The sequence below is a fragment of the Aethalodelphis obliquidens genome, unplaced genomic scaffold, assembly GCF_003676395.1.
Source record: "Aethalodelphis obliquidens isolate GAN/ISIS:26980383/991018 unplaced genomic scaffold, ASM367639v1 scaffold28, whole genome shotgun sequence".
NCBI classification, from domain to species: Eukaryota; Metazoa; Chordata; class Mammalia; order Artiodactyla; family Delphinidae; genus Aethalodelphis; species Aethalodelphis obliquidens.
Genome location: NW_020837972.1, coordinates 6,953,381 through 6,973,754, shown reverse-complemented (window position 1 = coordinate 6,973,754; position 20,374 = coordinate 6,953,381). Strand labels below are relative to the sequence as shown.

At 41.8% G+C, this 20,374-nt stretch overlaps 1 protein-coding gene across 5 annotated transcripts in view; it reads right to left on the bottom strand.

The window, feature by feature from the left end:
- Window positions 1–20,374, bottom strand: part of UBE3B (ubiquitin protein ligase E3B) — a 57,395-nt gene that overhangs the window by 26,934 nt on the left and 10,087 nt on the right. For all 5 annotated transcript variants that reach the window (XM_027124492.1, XM_027124495.1, XM_027124494.1 and 2 more), the window contains exons 8-14: window positions 19,557–19,642; window positions 18,591–18,673; window positions 15,355–15,460; window positions 14,936–15,056; window positions 13,763–13,940; window positions 13,168–13,331; window positions 11,857–12,024 (exon numbers count right to left, since the gene is read on the bottom strand). In XM_027124492.1, the coding sequence (XP_026980293.1) occupies window positions 11,857–12,024; window positions 13,168–13,331; window positions 13,763–13,940; window positions 14,936–15,056; window positions 15,355–15,460; window positions 18,591–18,673; window positions 19,557–19,642 (906 nt within the window). The remainder of the gene's footprint in view (window positions 1–11,856; window positions 12,025–13,167; window positions 13,332–13,762; window positions 13,941–14,935; window positions 15,057–15,354; window positions 15,461–18,590; window positions 18,674–19,556; window positions 19,643–20,374) is intronic.

Below are 20,374 nucleotides of genomic sequence, written 5' to 3'. Positions count from 1 at the left end.
GGGACAACATTAAATGCACCAACATCCGAATTATAGGGGTCCAAGAAGAAGAAGAGAAAAAGAAAGGGACTGAGAAAATATTTGTAGAGATTAGAGTTGAAAACTTCCCTAACATGGGAAAGGAAATAGCCACCCAAGTCCAAGAAGCACAGAGAGCCCCATACAGGATAAATCCAAGGAGAAACATGCCAAGACACATATTAATCAAACTATCAAAAATTAAATACAAAGAAAAAGAAAAAAGCAGCAAGGGAAAAGCAACAAATAACATACAGGGGATCTCCATAAGGTTAACAGCTGATCTTTCAGCAGAAATTCTGCAAGCCAGAAGGGACTGGCAGGACATATTTAAAGTGATGAAAGGGAAAATCTATAACCAAGATTACTCTACCCAGCAAGGATCTCATTCAGATTCGACGGAGAAATTAAAACCTTCACACACAAGCAAAAAAGCTAAGAGAATTCAGCACCACCAAACCAGCTTTACAACAAATGCTAAAGGAACTTCTCTAGGCAGGAAACACAGAAAAGGAAAACACCTACAATAACAAACCCCAAACAATTAAGAAAATGGTAACAGGAACATACATATTGATAATTACCTTAAATGTAAATGGATTAAATGCTTCAACCAAAAGACACAGACTAGCTGAATGGATACAAAAACAAGACCCGTATATATGCTGTCTACAAGAGACCCACTTCAGACCTAGGGACACATACAGACTGAAAGTGAGGGGATGGAAAAAGATATTCCATGCAAATGGAAATCAAAAAAAAGCTGGAGTAGCAATTCTCACATCAGACAAAACAGACTTTAAAATAAAGACTATTACAAGAGACAAAGAAGGACACTACGTAATGATCAAGGGATCAATCCAAGAAAATGTAACAATTATAAATATATATGCACCCAACATAGGAGCACCTCAATACATAAGGCAACTGCTAACAGCCATAAAAGGGGAAACTGACAATAACACAATAATAGTAGGGGACTTTAACACCCCACTTTCACCAATGGACAGATCATCCACAATGAAAATAAATAAGGAAACACAAGCTTTAAATGATACATTAAACAAGATGGACTTAATTGATATTTATAGGACATTCCATCCAAAAAGAACAGAATACACTTTCTTCTCAAGTGCTCATGGAACATTCTCCAGGATAGATTGTATCCCGGGTCACAAATCAAGCCTTGGTAAATTTAAGAAAACTGAAATCGTATCAAGTATCTTTTCCAACCACAACGCTATGAGACTAGATACTAATTACAGGAATAAAACTGTAAAAAATACAAACACATAGAGGCTAAACAATACGCTACTATGTAACCAAGAGATCACTGAAGAAATCAAAAAGGAAATTAAAGAAATACCAGAAACAAATGACAATGAAAATACGATGGCTCAAAACCTATGGGATGGAGTAAAAGCAGTTCTAAGAGGGAAATTAACAGCAATACAATCATACCTCAAGAAACAAGAAAAATCTCAAATTAACAACCTAAACTTACACCTAAAGCAATAGAGAAAGAAGAACAAAAACCCCCCAAAGTTAGCACAAGGAAAGAAATCATAAAGATCAGATCAGATATAAGTGAAAAAGAAATGAAAGAAATGATAGCAAAGATCATAAAACTAAAAGCTGGTTCTTTGAGAAGATAAACAAAATTGAATAACCATTAGCCAGACTCATCAAGAAAAAAAGGGAGAGGACTCAAATCAACAGTATTAGAAATGAAAAAAGAGAAATAACAACTGACATTGCAGAAATACAAAGGATCATGAGAGATTACTACAAGCAACTGTATGCCCATAAAATGGACAACCTGGAAGAAATGGACAAATTCTTAGAAAAGCATAACCTTCCGAGACTGAACCAGGAAGAAATAGAAAACATAAACAGACCAATCACAAGCACTGAAATTTAAACTGTGATTAAAAATATTCCATAAAGATGTTAAAAAAAAAAAAATTCCAACAAGGGGCTTCCCTGGTGGCACAGTGGTTGACAGTCCGTCTGCCGATGCAGGGGACATGGGTTTGTGCCCCGGTGTGGGAAGATCCCACATGCCGCGAAGCGGCTGGGCCCGTGAGCCATGGCCGCTGAGCCTGCACGTCCGGAGTCTGTGCTCTGCAACGGGAGAGGCCACAACAGTGGGAGGCCCATGTACCGCAAAAAAAAATAAAATAAAATTCCAACTAACAAAAGCCCAGGACCAGATGGATTCACAGGCGAATTCTATCAAATATTTAGAGAACAGCTAACACCTATCCTTCTCAAACTCTTCCAAAATATAGCAGAGGGAGGAACACTCCCAAACTCATTCTATGAGGCCACTATCACCCTGATACCAAAATCAGACAAAGATGTCACAAAAAAAGAAAACTACAGGCCAATCACTGATGAAAGATGCAAAAATCCTCAACAAAATACTAGCAAACAGAATCCAGCAGCACATTAAAAGGATCATACACCATGATCGAGTGGGGTTTATCCCAGGAACGCAAGGATTCTTCAGTATACTCAGATCAATCAATGTGATACACCATATTAACAAACTGAAGGATAAACAAAGATAAGATCATCTCGGGCTTCCCTGGTGGTGCAGTGGTTGAGAGTCCGCATGCTGATGCAGGGGACACAGGTTCGTGCCCCGGTCCGGGAAGATCCCACATGCCGCGGAGCGGCTGGGCCCGTGAGCCATGGCCGCTGAGCCTGCGTGTCCGGAGCCTGTGCTCCACAACGGGAGAGGCCACAACAGTGAGAGGCCCACGTACCACAAAAAAAAAAAAAAAAAAAAAAGATATGATCATCTCAACAGATGCAGAAAAAGCTTTTGACAAAATTCAACACCCATTTGTGATAAAAACTCTCCAGAAGGCAGGCATAGAGGGAACTTACCTCAACATAATAAAGGCCATATATGACAAATCCACAGCCAACATTGTCCTCAATGGTGAAAAACTGAAACCATTTCCACTAAGATCAGGAACAAAATAAGGTTGCCCACTCTTACCACTATTATTTAACAAAATTTTGGAAGTTTTAACCACAGCAATCAGAGAAGAAAAAGAAATAAGAGGAATCCAAATCAGAAAAGAAGTAAAACTGTCACTGTTTGCAGATGACATGATACTATACATAGAGAATCCTAAAGATGCTACCAGAAAACTATTAGAGCTAATCAATGAATTTGGTAAAGTTGTAGGATACAAAATCAATGCACAGAAATCACTTGCATTCCTATTCACTAATGATGAAAAATCTGAAAGAGAAATTAAGGAAACAGTCCCATTTACCATTGCAACAAAAAGAATAAAATACCTAAGAATAAAACTACCTAAGGAGACAAAAGACCTGTATGCAGAAGACTGTAAGACACTGATGAAAGAAATTAAAAATGATACAAACAGATGGAGAGATACGCCATGTTCCTGGATTGGAAGAATCAACGTTGTGAAATGACTATACTACCCAAAGCAATCTACAGATTCAATGCAATCCCTATCAAACTACCAATGGCATTTTTCACAGAACTAGAAGAAAAATTTCACAATTTGTATGGAAACACAAATGACCCTGAATAGCCAAAGCAATCTTGAGAAAGAAAAACAGAGCTGGAGGAATCAGGCTCCCAGACTTCAGACTATACTACAAAGCTACAGTAATCAAGACAGTATGGTACTGGTACAAAAACAGAACTATATATCAATGGAACAGGATAGAAAGCCCAGAGATAAACCCATGCACCTATGGTCACCTTATCTGTGATAAAGGAGGCAAGAATATACAATGGAGAAAAGACAGCCTCTTCAATAAGTTGTGCTGGGAAAACTGGACAGCTACATGTAAAAGAATGAAATTAGAACACTCCCTAACACCATACACAAAAACAAACTGAAAATGGATTAAAGACCTAAATGTAAGGCCAGACACTATAAAACTCTTAGAGGAAAACATAGGCAGAACACTCCATGACATAAATCATAGCAAGATCCTTTTTGACCCACCTCCCAAAGAAATGGAAATAAAAACAAAAATAAACAAATGGGACCTAATGAAACTTAAAAGCTCTTGAACATCAAAGGAAACCATAAACAAGATGAAAAGACAACCCTCAGAATGCGAGAAAATATTTGCAAATGAAGCAACTGACAAAGGATTAATCTCCAAAATTTACAAGCAGCTCATGCAGCTCCATATCAAAAAGACAAACAACTCAATCCAAAAATGGGCAGAAGACCTAAATAGACATTTCTCCAAAGAAGATATACAGATTGCCAACAAACACATGAAAGGATGCTTAACATCACTAATCATTAGAGAAACGCAAATCAAAACTACAATGAGGTATCACCTCACACCAGTCAGAATGGCCATCGTCAAAAAATCTACAAACAATAAATGCTGGAGAGGGCGTGGAGAAAAGGGAACGCTCTTGCACTGTTGGTGGGAATGTAAATTGATACACCCATTATGGAGAACAGTATGGAAATTCCTTAAAAACCTAAAAATAGGACTACCATATGACCCAGCAATCCCACTACTGGGCATGTACCCTGAGAAAACCATAATTCAAAAGTGTCATGTACCACAACGTTCACTGCAGCACTATTTACAATAGCCAGGACATGGAAGCAACCTAAATGTCCATCGACAGATGAATGGATAAAGAAGATATCCATTCTTCTTTATATATGTGGCACATATATACAATGCAATATTACTTAGCCGTAAAAAGAAACGAAATTGAGTTATCTGTAGTGGGGGGGATGGACCTAGAGTCTGTCATATGGAGTGAAGTAAGTCAGAAAGAAAAAAACAAATACCGTATGCTAATATATATACATGGAATCTAAAGGGAAAAAATGGTTCTGAAGAACCCAGGGGCAGGACAGGAATAAAGATGCAGATGTAGAGAATGGACCTGAGGACACGGGGAGGGGGAAGGGTAAGTTGAGACAAAGTGAGACAGTGGCACTGACATATATACACTACCAAATGTAAAGCAGATAGGTAGTGGGAAGCAGCTGCATAGCACAGGGAGATCAGCTCAGTGCTTTGTGTCCACATAGAGGGATGGGATAGAGAGGGTAGGAGGGAGACGCAAGAGGGCAGGGATATGGGGATATATGTATACATATAGCTGATTCACTTTGTTATACAGCAGCAACTAACACAACAATGTAAAGCAATTATACCCCAATAAAGATGTTTAAAAAAAAAACAGGTGACTAAATAGCCAATAGGTCAAGTAAGAAATCAAAAGAGAAATTAAAAAAATACCTTGAGACAAGTGAAAATGGAAATAAAACATTTCAACATTTATGGCATGCAGCAAAGTGGTTCTAAGAGGGAAGTTCATAGTGATTCATGCCTACCTCAAGAAACGACAAAAATCTCAAACAATCTAATTTTTTACCTTAAGGAACTAGAAAAAGAATAAATGAAGCCCAAAGTTAGTAGAAAGAAGTAAATAACAAAGATCAGAGGAGAAATAAATGAAATAGAGACTGAAAAGGCAACCAAAAAGATCAATGAAATTAAGAGCTGGTGCGTCTGGAGCCTGTGCTCCGCAACAAGAGAGGCCGCGATAGTGAGAGGCCCACGCACCGCGATGAAGAGTGGCCCCCGCTTGCCACAACTAGAGAAAGCTCACGCACAGAAACGAAGACCTAACACAGCAAAAATAAATAAATAAATTACTAAACTCCTACCCCCAACATCTTCTTTAAAAAAAAAAATTAAGAGCTGGTTCTTTGAAATAAAGTTGACAAATCTTTAGCTAGACTCACCAAAAAAAAAAAAAAAAAAAAAAGAAGCTCAAATAAAATCAGAAATGAAAGAAGAGACAACTGATTGAAAAAATACAAAATATCGGGCTTCCCTGGTGGCACAGTGGTTGAGAGTCCGCCTGCTGATGCAGGGGATGCAGGTTCGTGCCCCGGTCCGGGAAGATCCCACATGCCGGGGAGCGGCTGGGCCCGTGAGCCATGGCCTGCTGGGCCTGCGCATCTGGAGCCTGTGCTCCACAGCGGGAGAGGCCACAACAGTGAGAGGCCCATGTACCGCAAAAAAAAAAAAAAAAAAAAAAAAATATCCTAAGAGACTATTATGAACAATTATATGCCAACAAACTGGAGGACCTAGAAGAAATGGATAAATTCCTAGAAACATACAATCTTCTAAGACTGAATCATGAAGAAACAAATTCTGAATAGACCTATTACTAGTAAGAAAACTGAATCAAAAACCTCTCAACAAATAGAAGTCCAGGACCAGATGACCCCAATGATAAATTCTACCAAACATTCAAAGAAGAATTAATACCCATCCTTCTCAAACTCTTCCAAAAAATTGAAGAGGAGGGAATGCCTCCAAACCCATTTTCCAAAGCCAGAATTACCCTGATATCAAAACCAGACAGACACAACAAAAAAAAGAAAATTACAGGCTCTGATGAACATAGATGCAAAAATCCTCAACAAAATATTAGCAAACCGAATTTGACAAGATATTAAAAAGATAATACACCATGATCAAATGGGATTTATTCCAGGAATGCAAGGATGGTTCAGTATCTGCAAATCAATCAATGTGATACATAATATTAACAAAATGAAAGATAAAAATCACACGATCATCTCAATATATGCAGAAAAAACATCTGAAAAAATTCAACATCCATTTACGATACAAAAACTCTCAACAAAGTGGGTACAGAGGGGATGTACTTCAACATAATAAAGGCCATATATGAAAAGCCCACAGCTAACATCATTGTGAAAAGCTGAAAGCTTTTCCTTTAAGGTCAGGAACAAAACAAGGAGGCCCACTCTCACCACTTTTATTCAACATGGTACTGGATGTCCTAGCCAGAACTAGGCAAGAAAAAATAAGTAAATAAAAGGTATCCCAGTTGGAAAGGAAGAAGTAAGATTCACTATTTGAGACGATGTGATATTATATATAGAAAACCCTAAGGATTTCATTAAAAAAACTGTTAGAATAAATTAATTCAGTAGAATTGCAGGATACAAAATCAATATACAAAAATTCGTTGCTATCAGAAATGAACTATCAGAAATAGAAATTACAAAAGCAATCCCATTTACAACTGCAACAAAAAGAATAAAATATCTAGAATAAATTTAACCAAGGAGTTTTGAAAGACCTGTACACTGAAAACTATACGACACTGATAAGGGACTTCCGTGGTGGCGGAGTGGTTAAGAATCCGCCTGCCAACGCAGGGGACACGGGCTTGAGCCCTGCTCCAGGAAGATCCCACATGCCGTGGAGCAACTAAGCCCATGTGCCACGACTCCTGGGCCTGCACTCTAGGGCCCGCAAGCCACAACTACTGAGCCCACGTGCCACAACTACTGAAGCCCGTGTGCTTAGAGAAGCCACCACAATGAGAAACCCGCACACCACAATAAAGAGTAGCCTCCACTTGCCTCAATTAGAGAAAGCCCGCGCGCAGCAACGAAGACCCAATGCAATGAAAAATAAAAAAATAAAAAAATAAAAAAAATAAAATTAAAGACAGTGATAAAATAAATCAAAGAAGACACAAATAAATGGAAAGTTATTTCATGCTCATGGACTGGAAGAATTAATATTATTAAAATGTCCATACTACTCTAAGCAATCTATAGATTCAATGCAATCCCTATCAAAATTCCAATGGCATTTTTCAGAGAAATAGAATCAAAATTTGTATGGAATCAAAAAAGACCCCGAATGGAAAGCAATCTGGAGACAGAAGAACAAAGCTGGAGGCATCGCGCACCCTGATTTCAAACTATATTACAAAGATACAGTAATCAAAACAGTATGGTACTGGCATAAAAACACACACACAGATGAACGGAACAGAATAGAGAGCCCAGAAATGAACCCACACATATATGGTCAATTAATTTACAACAAAAGAGGCAAGAATTTACAATGGGGAAAGAACAGTCTCTTCGATAAACGGTATTGGGAAACTGGAACAGCCACAGGCAAAAGAATGAAACTAGACTACTACCTTACACCATATATAAAAATAAACTCAAAATGGAGTAAAGAATTGAATGTAAGATCTGAAACCATGAAACTCCTAAAAGAAATCACAGGCAGTAAGCTCTTTGACAAGGGTCTTGGAAATGATTTTTTTGGACCTGACTCCAAAAGCAAAGTCAACAAAAATAAAAATCAGCAAGTGGGACTACAACAAACTAAAAAGCTTCTGCAGAGCAAAAGAAACCATCAACAAAATGAAAAGGCAACCTATGGAATGGAAGAAAATATTTGCAAATCATATACCTGATAAGGGGTTAATATCCAAAATATATAAAGAACTCATGCAACTCAACAAAAAAACAAGTAATCTGTTTAAAAAATCGTTAGAGGATCTGAATACATTTTTCCAGAGATGACATACAAATGACCAACAGGCACATGTAAAGGTGCTCAACATCACTAACCATCTGGGAAATGCAAATCAAAACCACAATGATAGGGCTTCCCTGGTGGCGCAGTGGTTGAGAGTCCGCCTGCTGATGCAGGGGACACGGGTTCATGCCCTGGTCCGGGAAGGTCCCACATGCCGTGGAACGGCTGGGCCCGTGAGCCATGGCCGCTGAGCCTGCGCGTCTGGAGCCTGTGCTCTGCAATGGGAGAGGCCACGACAGTGAGTGGCCTGCGTACCGCAAAAAAAAATAAAAATTAAAAAAAAAAAACAAAAAAAACCCACAATGATATATCACCTCACACCTGTTAGAATGGCTATTACCAAAAAGACAAGAAATAACTAGTGTTGGTGAGGATGTGGAGAAAAGGGAACCCTTGTGCACTGTTGCTGGAAATGTGAACTGGTGCAGCCACTATGGAAAACAGTATGGAGATTCCTCAAAAAAACTGAAAATAGAACTACCATATGATTCCACAATTGCACTTCTGGGTATTCATCTGAGGAAAACAGAAACACTAATTTGAAAAGATGTATGTACCGCCTTGTTCACAGCAGCATTATTTACAATATCCAAGATAAAGGAAACAACCCAAGTGTCCACCAATGGACAAATGGATAAAGAGATGTGGTGTGCATGTGTGCGCACGCGTGCGCGCACACACACACACAGGAATACTATTCAGCCATAAAAGAGAATGGTATCTTGTCATTTGTGACAACACGGATGGACCTTGAGGTCATTATACTAACTGAAATAAGTCAGAGAAAGACAAATACCATACAATTTCACTTATATGCAGAAACTAAAAAACAAAGAAAAAATCCCAAGCTCATAGATACAGAGAACAGATTGGTGTACCTATGGTTGCTGGGGCAGGGGGTTGGCGGTAGGGGAAAGGTAAGCAAAATGGGTGGAGGGGATCAAAGAGGACAAACTTCAAGTTATAAAATAGATAAATCATGGGGATGTAAAGTACAGCATGGTGACTATAGTTAATAACATACACTGCATTTCTGAAAGTTGCTAAGAGGGTAGATCTTAAAAGTCTTTAACACAAGAAAAAACAGAAAAAAATCAACAATGTATGGTGATGGATGTTAACTAGCCTTACTGTGCAATGTGTACAAATATCAAATCATGTTGTACACCTGAAACTAAGATAATGTTACATGTCAACTATACCTCAATTAAAAAAAATGGAGTAAGAAGTTACAATGCAGAGATCACAGGTATACTTCTACAGGACAAATATACTCATTTACAGCATGATATACCAATTCAATGAGGGCTGCATCCTGAGCAATTTAGACAGAAATGAAGATGCCACGCTCTGGAGAGCCGGGTCAGAGGAGCAGCACGTGGCTCCAGGACCAACACACGTATGTGAGGAGCACGAACAAAGACATTTTGTAAATTGTGAGAGCAGAAAAACAGCAGTATTTTTAAAACAAGTATGTTATTTTCTATAATCTAGTTTGTGTATAGTTTTGTGTATAGCCAAGCTAATAGAATGAATATTATACATATACTTTAGACTAGCTCATCTTCCTTTTTAAAATCATGTATTTTTTTTCCGTCTTTTTTTTTTTTGGCCACGCAGCGCAGCTTGTGGGATCATAGTTCCCTGACCAGGGATTGAACCCGGGCCCTGGCAATGAAAGAGCTGAGTCCTAACCACTGTACCGCCAGGGAATTCCCTAAAATCATATACTTTCAAATTGGCCAAAAAACTTCTTTTTCAATTCTCTCATTGGGACAATGGGGGACGCTTAATGTGGTTATCTTATAAAGGTGGACACAGGCTATTACCTCAAAATCATCTCACTCAGTATGCTTCCCAGACCTTCCCACTGTGCTGGGGTGCCAGCTCATCTGGGCCCCTTCTCCTTCTGCACTCTCCTTAGGGAAATGGCCCTCAGGCCCAGGCCTTTCACCCCACCCCTTTGCTCAAGCCTCCACACAGTACACAGTATGCTGGCTTGGCATCTCTGCTGCAGGTCCAGCAGGTACCTTACACTCATCACAGCCAGACAGAACTCTCGATGGCCCACAATCCCCCCTCCACCTCCTGCTCCCCCACATCCCTTAGCTCAGCAAATGGCCCCACCATCCACACAGTTGCTTGGGCCAGAAATCTGGCAACATCTTTGAAACTTATAGTCCTCACTCCCCCAAATCCAATCTACTAGTAAGACCTGTAAACTCCACTCCTGGAGTGGACTGTAAATCCTCCGGCTTCCATCTCCATCAGCCCAGTGGTTCTGAACCAAGGATGATTTTGCACAGCGCCCCACCCCAGGGGGCATTTGACAATGTTTGGAGACATGTACGGTTGTCAAAAGTGGGAGAGAGGTGCTACTGGAATTTATGGGTAGGGGTCAGGGGCTGCTAAACATCCTACAATGGATAGGATGCTCTCCACAACAACAAATTATCTGGCCCCAAATGTCAACAGTGCTAAGGCTGAGAAACCCTGCCCTAGTCCAAGTCAACAATGTCTCATTATTTTCATTGTCACAGTGTCCTTCATTATATTAAATATACTTTCCTCTGACTTATCATTGGTCTCCTCACTACTGCAATGTAATCCTCTTGGGAACACAGACCTTGGCTGTCTTATTCCCCTCTGCATCCTCAGTGCCTGGCACACATAGGTGCTCTATAAATATCTGAAGATGAGTAAGTAAGTGTGAAAGACAGAAGTAGCAGCACTTTGATTTAAAAAACGTAAAATGTAACAGAGAAGTTCTTAACCCTTTATGCAGTCAACAGCTTCAAGGTTTATAGACGTTTTGTCCTCATAACACCCATCATACTAACAACTCCTGTGCTGCTCACAGTGGGGACTTTCTTCCTTGCTCAGCTAAAAAGGAAAATGTCGGGCATATCCATGCAATGAGATCTTACACAACCAATAAAAATGAGGTTTTTAAAGAATTCTGACATGATAAAATGCTTATAATGTGATTAATGGAAAGGAAAAAATAAAACTATGCATTTCAATCTAAATATGTATTTATGTAACACACTCAGGATCAGGTGGTTATCTATGGACTGTAGGATTAAGAGTGGTTTAAGTTTTCTTTTTTCTGCTTCCTTGTCTTTTCTAGTTTGCTATTCATAAAAAAATGTTAACTTTTAAAAAAGCAAGTTGCACTTCATAATGAAAATAAAAGCCAGGTCACAGGAACAAGCTAGAAGTGCTAGGACTGCAATGACCTTAAGCTGTTTAACTGAAGAGAATCAAGTTCTAAGAATAGCTCAAAAATACCCTTCTTCAGAATCTGTTTTCTGAGTCAAGGAAGCCAGGAGAGAATCAATTTCTAAGAAAACTTGTCTGGCAAATGTGAGAGATGGCGGAGACCACCTCAGGACTCCAGACCTGTGAGTATCTGCAGCCGGATCTGGGTTAGAGTCGTCAGTGAGGTCTGGTAGAGGACGCAGATGTTGCAAACCTTCTGTACCTCCGCAGAATCAACACGTTTACCCCCAACAGGCCTGAGAATATTCCGAACTGACGCCGACTTCTGAAATGCACGCTTCAGGAGAGCTGGCGTGGAGAGAAGGAGGAACGTGTGAGCAGAAGTTCAGCCATCTGCCAAACTCCACCCCATAAAGGGAAGAGCGCTTCAGTAAAGCTCCTAATTTCCAGCCAGAGCCAGACAGTGAGGCTGCAGCTTTGATTCAAATCATCTCTTTTGGGTAAATCAGAAAAGCAGTAACAAAAGGTCTGTAGACAGAACACAAAGACCTCTTTAGAACAGCACAAGATCTGTCGGAACAAGCCAAACATATTTGATTCTTACTGTGGATTCTTTTACTGTAACCACTTAACTTCAGAACCCACAAAGGTGAAACTTCCAAGGACTGAATTATGGGAAGAGGGGCAAAGGTGGGGGGCCTGGCTAATTCCCAATGTTCTGTGCTTTCAGAGGGAAGTAGGAGCATCAGCCTCCAGTACTCATTATCAGTTTGGGGGTGTACTCTCGTTTTACACCTTCGCATCTATATCCTGCTGAAGTTACACTGAGCCCATGCTCACTGACAGCTACAAGATGGAGCTTCGTGACACACTGGGTGGCAGAAGAAAAACCACACCGAACCTGGCAATCTGCCATAGGCAAGTAACTCCACTGAATTATGTGTTAACAGCATTGCCTTACTTTTATCAGAGTGCGCAATAAGAAACCTTTCCAAGGAACCCATTAGTGACCCTGCAACGGGGATGCCGCTGAGGTGGCAGCCTGGTCAGTGACCACTACCACCTGTATAAGCAGCTCCACAGGGGAGATTTATTTTATGATTAGGAACTCAGAAAAGCTCTACTTCCCCTAAGAAATAGATCTTCCTCCTTCTTCCTACTAATGAGAAGTAATAAAGGGTCCACAAATCCCTTTTAATTTTTGGCCACTGGAAATTCAGAGCCAAATGGCAGTTCAGAGATAAGCATGGCATCCCTCATGGATCATCTGTGGACGTTCTCTACACACAACCTTGATTTTGTTCACATAGTTACATTTCCCTAGTCCTTGTTTACTATCCCTAAGGACTTCCAGTCACTATTTTGCTAAATGTGAACTTGATTTAAGCCGTCTCAAAATCTTCAGGGGAGAAGTCAGAGGTCACATGACAGAGGGGAGCAGGTACACAGGGCCAGGCAGGCGCTGCACTTCGGGGAAGGAGAGCCACTCACTCTTCACAGGAAGCACATTCTGTGGGGACGCTGGCGGCACGTGGACCGGCTCCTGGTTCTCCAGCAGCTTCTTGCTCAGGATGTCACTGAAGAAGATCCGGATCAGAGGCACCCCCCACAGGAACTGCAGCTGTCTGGTGACCAAGGGCATGGACTCATTAAGGCTAGGAGAGAGGAGGAGAGCGGGCACGTCAGTTCCATCTGCTGGATGGCCACGCGGAAGGGTAGCTGGAGACTGCCACTCAGCACGGCAAGTAAGATGCTATAAGAGAAGTGGGATCCACAAATTGCCGCTGAGGCCTGGATGCAGAAGGCACCAAGCTCTTTCTTGGCTCTCTCGCTCCACACAGACTTCCTGTGCTGCCAGCAGCATTGTTGCTCCCCCCAGGCCCCACGTGTCACAGTCACATCCCAGACACCCTCTATCTGTTCTTCATCCTAATTCCATTCTGTTTACCACCCAGTCGACAAAAGCTTCCTGATGCCTACGTAGCTGGCTTGCAGGCCTGGCCCACAAATCTCGATGAAAAGGGGGAAGTGGTGGAAGAGAGGCAGGCAGAGACAAGGAAGACGGCGATCTGCCTCCAGAACTCACCCATAGTCCACGGATTGGGAGAACCAGCCAAGGACAGGGTGCCAGTGGGTCAGGTTGGATTTCTTCTGGGACACGTACTTCTGACAGTAGCAGAGCATTTGGGTGAGCAAACTCACAAATCCATCTGTCTCCTCCTCTAACACCCTGGGGCTGAGGGAGCCCAAGTGCAGGAGGTTGCCTACAAAGAGAGAAGGCTGAGTGCGGTAGGCCCGGACAGACACGCTTCCTCACCTCCCAGCCCTGCTATCTGCCTGGGGCTCATGCATCCATGTCTACGTGCAGGAAGAAATTCCACATAGAGAGGAACCCATCAGTGCTGGGGCTGCAGTGCTGTGCAGGGCTTAGAAACAGGCAGACCTGGCCTCAAATCCTGGCTCTGCCAGAGGCGAGCTAGGTGACCCTCAACCTACTTCTTGAGTCTGTTTGCTCATCTGTAAGACTGGAGTGATGACCCCCACTCTTGATGTGAGGACTATATGAGGTAACGTGTAAAATGTCAGGTACACAGATTTTTAAGTTAGTATAACATTTTCTTACACCAAGATTCTAAAACCAAGGGTCAACACAAGAAATGACCTCCTGAAGAATAGCTGAAAAGTCCTGGAAAATCACTGTTATTCAGTGTTCACTGAATTTATTTAATGTTTTCTGTGAGGACTCTTACCATCGACTCCCTTAAAATGTAGCCCCAATAACCTTTTTCTATGTAAAATAAATTTCCTCTAATTAGGCAACGAGAGTTGTGTACCTCTGCTGTTTCAAATGCTTCTCTATCCCCAAACCCTTTTCTCATCTAAATGAAAACACTGTAAAACAGACATTGTAGACCCTACTCTGATCTAAGCCCCACCAAACTGTGCTCTCTTCTCTCTTGAGATGAGAATTATCCAGGTAACTCGTTTTCATTTTTCCCTTGGCTGCCAGGAAGCTAAGGGCTGAAAGTTAACATTCATTTACAGTCACTCAGCTAGTTTGCCAGGCTGATGTATTTTTCCATGTGATTTTCAGTTTCATGTGTCTACTTAAACTGTTTACCTCATTACCTGTCTTTTATTGTAAGCACTTCCAACTTTTACTAAAAACAGCTTGTGGCCTCCAGAATGGTGGAAAGCTAAACACCTGGGCTTTTCCCAACGCCCAGAACACAATAAAATTCCAGCCATAGATACTTACCCATGAGACAAAGTGTATGGCATCCTTCTAAACTTTCACATACATCACGGCATCGATCTTCGTCTCTTAAAAATGTGATGAATTTACGGAGCATGTCATGAGATTCTAAAATAGTGAGGCGCTGCAAACAATCGTAGACTGTTAAAGCGGAAGCTGATAAAAGGAGCTTCCCACCAGAGTGTGAACTCTATCCCTGCAGATCATCCCCTAGCTGCCAAACATGTTATCCATCACCAAGAAAAAAATGAACAAAGATGAGACCCTTTTTCTCTGGGCTTCTAACACAAGTGTGTCTACGGTAGCTACTGATTTAGGAGAATCATCAGGAGACGAGGTAGAAATTAACAGAGAAAACATTTTACTTTCTATTTTAAGGACAAAGGCAAAGATGGAATTGGGGGAATTCAGAGCCCACTCACCTCAGGGGTCACTGTGCTGAGATGAGTCATGAGAGCGGGCACAGACACAATGTGGATGAGGAACGGCCGGATCAGATTGTCTGAAAATTGTGCAGCAATCACAGGGCTAGACACAGACATATCACCTTACTCAGACACGTTTAATGTGAACCTGGAACAAAAGAACAACCCTACCAACACCCCCAAATCCCTTGGAATTATGCTTCACAGGACTTCTAGGAAGACTGAAGGCTGAAAATGGGCCCATTCACTGGGGGAAGGTTGAATAAGTGATACTTTAGTCTATGACGCAGCTATGAAAAATCAATTTACTGAAGTTTTACTGACATGAGAGAATCCTCATGCTATAATCAACTTAAAAAAAAAAAGCAGAATGAGAAACTATGTACACGGGAGAGGAGGATGGGGAAAGTGACTGGAAAGGAGGAAAAGAGGGGCTTCTGGGGTGCTACTACTGTTGTTCTATTTCACAGGTGGGGTGGTGCTTACATGGGTATGTTTACTGGGTGATAAGTCACCAATAACTCATACTTCAATTAAGCAATTTATTCTGAATATATATCCAGATAATAAATGGAACAAGGTGAGTTTGGGAAGGTTCCCATGGGCCATTAATTTAAGAAATATATATTGATCTTAGAATATAAAAATGTGTTGAATATATGAAGCAAGTATAAAGAGTAAGGAATAAAAAGTGTGGGCTCTGGAGTCAGATGGCCCAGGTTTAATTCCAGGCCCTGCCCCTCCCGGCTGTGTGACCAAGGGCAACTGACCTAACCTCTCTGGGCCTTAGCTGCCTCATTTATAAAATGGAGATACGAGAATGTGGTGAGGAGTCAGTTAATGTGTGTAGAAGTCTTAAAACAACGTGCGGCCCGTGAATGTTAGCTATTTGTATTATAGGACTTGGTGATCACATCTAAACATATCAGTTATGACTTCATAGACTTTTAGTAGTAGTATCTACATATTGTACGACAAAACCACTGAATATCTTGTTTTACAAGGTCCTGGTCCTGTTCAATTACTTACAAATATTCAGAGGAGGAAAAAAAGTGCACTATGCAAGAAAAAGGCTTTAGAACAGCCTGGCCTTAACAAGTGAGTCAATGGATTCTGACATATGGAAAGAAAAAACTTAAAATGATGGACGCTATTATATTCTCAAAGGAGAAGAAACGTGGTGGAATGGCTAGATGACCCTCTTGGTGGATCACAGTGTGAACTGCAGCCACAGTGGGACAAGGGAAGGATGCTGGGACGGAAAGACGACTTGTGTTCTTGGGAGATGGAAGACAGGGGAGCTAGAGGATGCTGCTGCACTCCTGGGCTCAGGCGTCTGTGTGTCAATCCTCCGCTGTCTGTGACAGAGGAGAGGGTGGGTGATGCTGCTGGAATGAGCTGCTCAGGTGACTCAGGAGAGGGAGCTGCAGTAAACCTGATCTAGGAAAACATGTGCTACGACTCATTAAATACATCTCTATGAAACTCCTCTCAAAGTATGTAACGAACGTATGACTGTTACCTAGATAATTTGTTCTACTTCTTTAATCATAGCATAACCAGTTGGATTCTGTTCCTGCTATGAAGGTCTAGCCTCTAGAGGTGTGCTGTCCAATGCAGTAGCCACTGGCCACATGTCAGGGGCTACTGGGCACATAAGATGTGGCTAGGCCAAATTCCTATGTTTTAAGTGTAAAATAGCCACCACTTTTTGAGGACTCAGCATGGAAAGAAAAATTAATAAATTATCTAATTTTAATTAAAATAATTTAAAAGTATTGATTCCATGCAAAAATGATAAATTTGGATATAGCAGTTTATATAAAATATATCGTTAAACTCAATTTCCCCTTTCTTTTGACTTATTTAATGTGATTCTCATCATATTTCTATTGGACGGTGTACACCAGCCTTGTCCAATAGAACTTTTGGTGATGATGAAAATGTTTCACATTTGTGCTGTCAATATGGTTTTCAACTAGTCACGTGGCCCCCGAGCACCTGAAATATGGCTAATGAAAGCAAGGAATTGAATTCTTAATTTTATTTAATTTTAATAAACTTCCATTTAAACAGCCCCACGTGGCTAATGGTTAGTAGAAAACACAGTCTAGATCAGGTCGGCAAACTGTGGCCCACAGGTCAAAAACTGCCCACTGCCTGTTTTTGTAAATAAAGTTTTATTGGAACACACAGCTGTTCTCATTTGTGTATGTACTGTCTATGGCTGCTTGGCGGCTATAGTGGCACAGTAGTTGTGACAGAAGCTGCGTAGCCCACAGAACTGAAAATATTTACTAGCTGGCCTTTTGCAGAAAAAGTTTGCCAACCTATAATCTAGACCATCATTTTTCAAATTGGTGTTCCATGGAAAATGATTCCACAGGATAGTAACAGACATGTTCCATCATCTAAAACTTGGGCGAGAGTACTCCATGTTCAGATATGTTTGGGTCAAATCAGGTTAAACAAGCCCAAAGAGTTTGCTACCACAGGATCTGTCAGAGCTTTCAGCAGGAAGGTGCCTGGTGAATTACCAGGAAGGGGCAGACGGGCAGCTTTACCAAGCTGGTTTGACCACAACACTCCTTCTTTCCCAAATTATTATTATCTTGGGGATTAAGATGATCTCAGATTATCAAGCTATCTTATTAACAACTCTCCAAGTTACTGCTCCTTTCAGCAGTTTAAGTATGTTCTGGACCCATTAACAAGCACAGCTCTTTACACTTGGCAGCTCTCAGACTTGCTGGTATGATTTCTATCAGGAAATATTTAGCTTCTTACGACTTTACATCTCCAAACTGACTAAGTGAAGATAAATATCACATCCTCTCTGGTCCTCCGAACTCCAGTGTCTTAAACCCGTGTTCGCAACACTATTCCCTGAATCCTTTCACCCTGCCCTTTGCTGGGCCTCTTTCAGCTCTTAGGTTTCCTTTATCAACTAAAAGCTCAAAAGGAAAAATGGTCATATCTTGGCCCCTGGCAGAATAAAAGCAATTCATTTTGAATAGCTTCCCTCAAATCATGATGCAAAAACATTCAAGGGTACAGCCGGAAGATTAAGAACAGGGCAGTCACAGATGTGTCATTTTCATCAAGAACAACACTTCCTGTAAATTCTAACAAAGTGGGCAAGCCCGTATCTAATACCAGTAACAAGAGAAGACAAGCAGGAGGAGCAGGCCTTCAGAAGCAAGCTGGCTCCTCAGGCGCAGTTTCTTACTCACCGCATTGCTAGGGAAAAGGCTGCTGTTAAAGTGCCTTTGGACAGACAAGGCCGGGGTCTCGCCAGGCCACGGGTTAACAATACCTGCAAGGAACACTGTAATTGGTCAGGGGGCGACGCCAACTTTATATTCATGTGCACGTAAAAAATGTACAGTAAGTGCTTCAGATAAAAAACTGTATTGGAATGTTTCTAAAAAAATGAAAGAAAAGCAATGGGTATGTATGGAGGTTCACTGTACCACTCTCTCTCTAGTTTAAATATTACACTTGAGTTTTAAAAAATAATAGTTAAAAAAATTAGCAGCCGATAAGAAGAACACCAGATTTAAAATCTCAATTATTTTAGAAGCAATTCAGAGTTATGGCATCAAGTAGACTCTTCCACTGAGATGAACTGTTGAGAATCCACCTTTGGTTGCCGCAGCACCTCACAGGGTTGTCGTGAGGAGAAAGTGAAACCCAACCAGGAAACAGCCCATCTCAGTGCCAGGCCAGAGGACGGCCTAGATCAATGTCACTTCTCAAACTCAAGAATTCCAAAGTATCAATACTTTTCAACAGTGATTAGTTACATTTCTGACAATTCCCTGGATGTACGAACTGGCACGATAACATGCAGTGTGGACGGAAGGCTGTTTGAGGACACAGAGCTAGAAAGACGATTCCAGACACCAACCAAGAAGGAACCTGAGGGAATACATCCTGAGACCTCCTTCCTGAGTTTAAGTCTCAAATGACTGGATTATCCTCATAGTCAAAAATGTAGCACAGTGAAGGGGTCCCAGTCACTGTCCTCCCTTCACACAAATCGAGAGGGTGTCAAAGCCGGGGTCGGGGAGGGAGGAGAGAGCGCTTCCTGCAGAAAGCGCTTCTGTGAAGAGGGCAGCAGATAGGCCGAAACCAGAGGTAAAAACCCAAGTTCAGGTATGGAGAGTGAGTCCCGCATTAGGGATGGGGTCACAGACCTGCAGCACAGAGTAAAATCCATGCTGGTTGAGATGGCCCATTATATTTGCACAAATGTGGTTCATGGCTGGTCGAAGACTCTCACCTAAACGAAGAAAAAAGTCTGAGAAAAAAAATCTCTGGCCATAACGTGAACTGTTTACATACCCCAGGCCCCAGGCCGTAAGGAAACGAGAGCTCCTCTGGCTTGCCTTCCTGCTCCCCTGGGGTCTGGCACCAGAGGACAGGGAGACGCCACATCTCCAGAATTCTCTCTCCTGCAAGGCCCGGTGGAAGCGTAACCTCTTAGGTGACGGGACCTCTGGTTTCCCAGAAGTATCATCCCCGGCCTCCAAGCTCCTGCAGCACATTTTCTACTTCCCTCCGAGGGCCTGGCACTTTCTACCCCCGGTGGCTACCTCCTCTCCCCACTGGGATACAAGTCCCCTGGCAGGGCCAGAACGCACCGAGTTCTAAATCCCCCCCCAGAGTCCAGGATCATGACTTAAATGAACCCTCCTTCCTGGCCTGGAGCCTCGGCACACAGTTTCCTCTGCTTCAGAGTCCTGCCCCACCACTGTGCTCTGCAAACTCCACCTCCCCCTGCAGCTCTCAGCTCAAATGTCACTGCTTCAGGAAAGGCCTCCCTCCCCGCTGCACTCTCGTTTCTCCTGGGCTCTTCCTTCCAAGCGCCCCTTGTCACACTGTTGTCGTGACCTACACACCCACGTATACTACTCAGATATTCATATATATACAACCTCTCTTCAGTGTCTGTCTCCTCCCCACCCCACCAGACTCAGGTGCTGGGAGGAAGGGCAGGCACACAGAGTTCAGC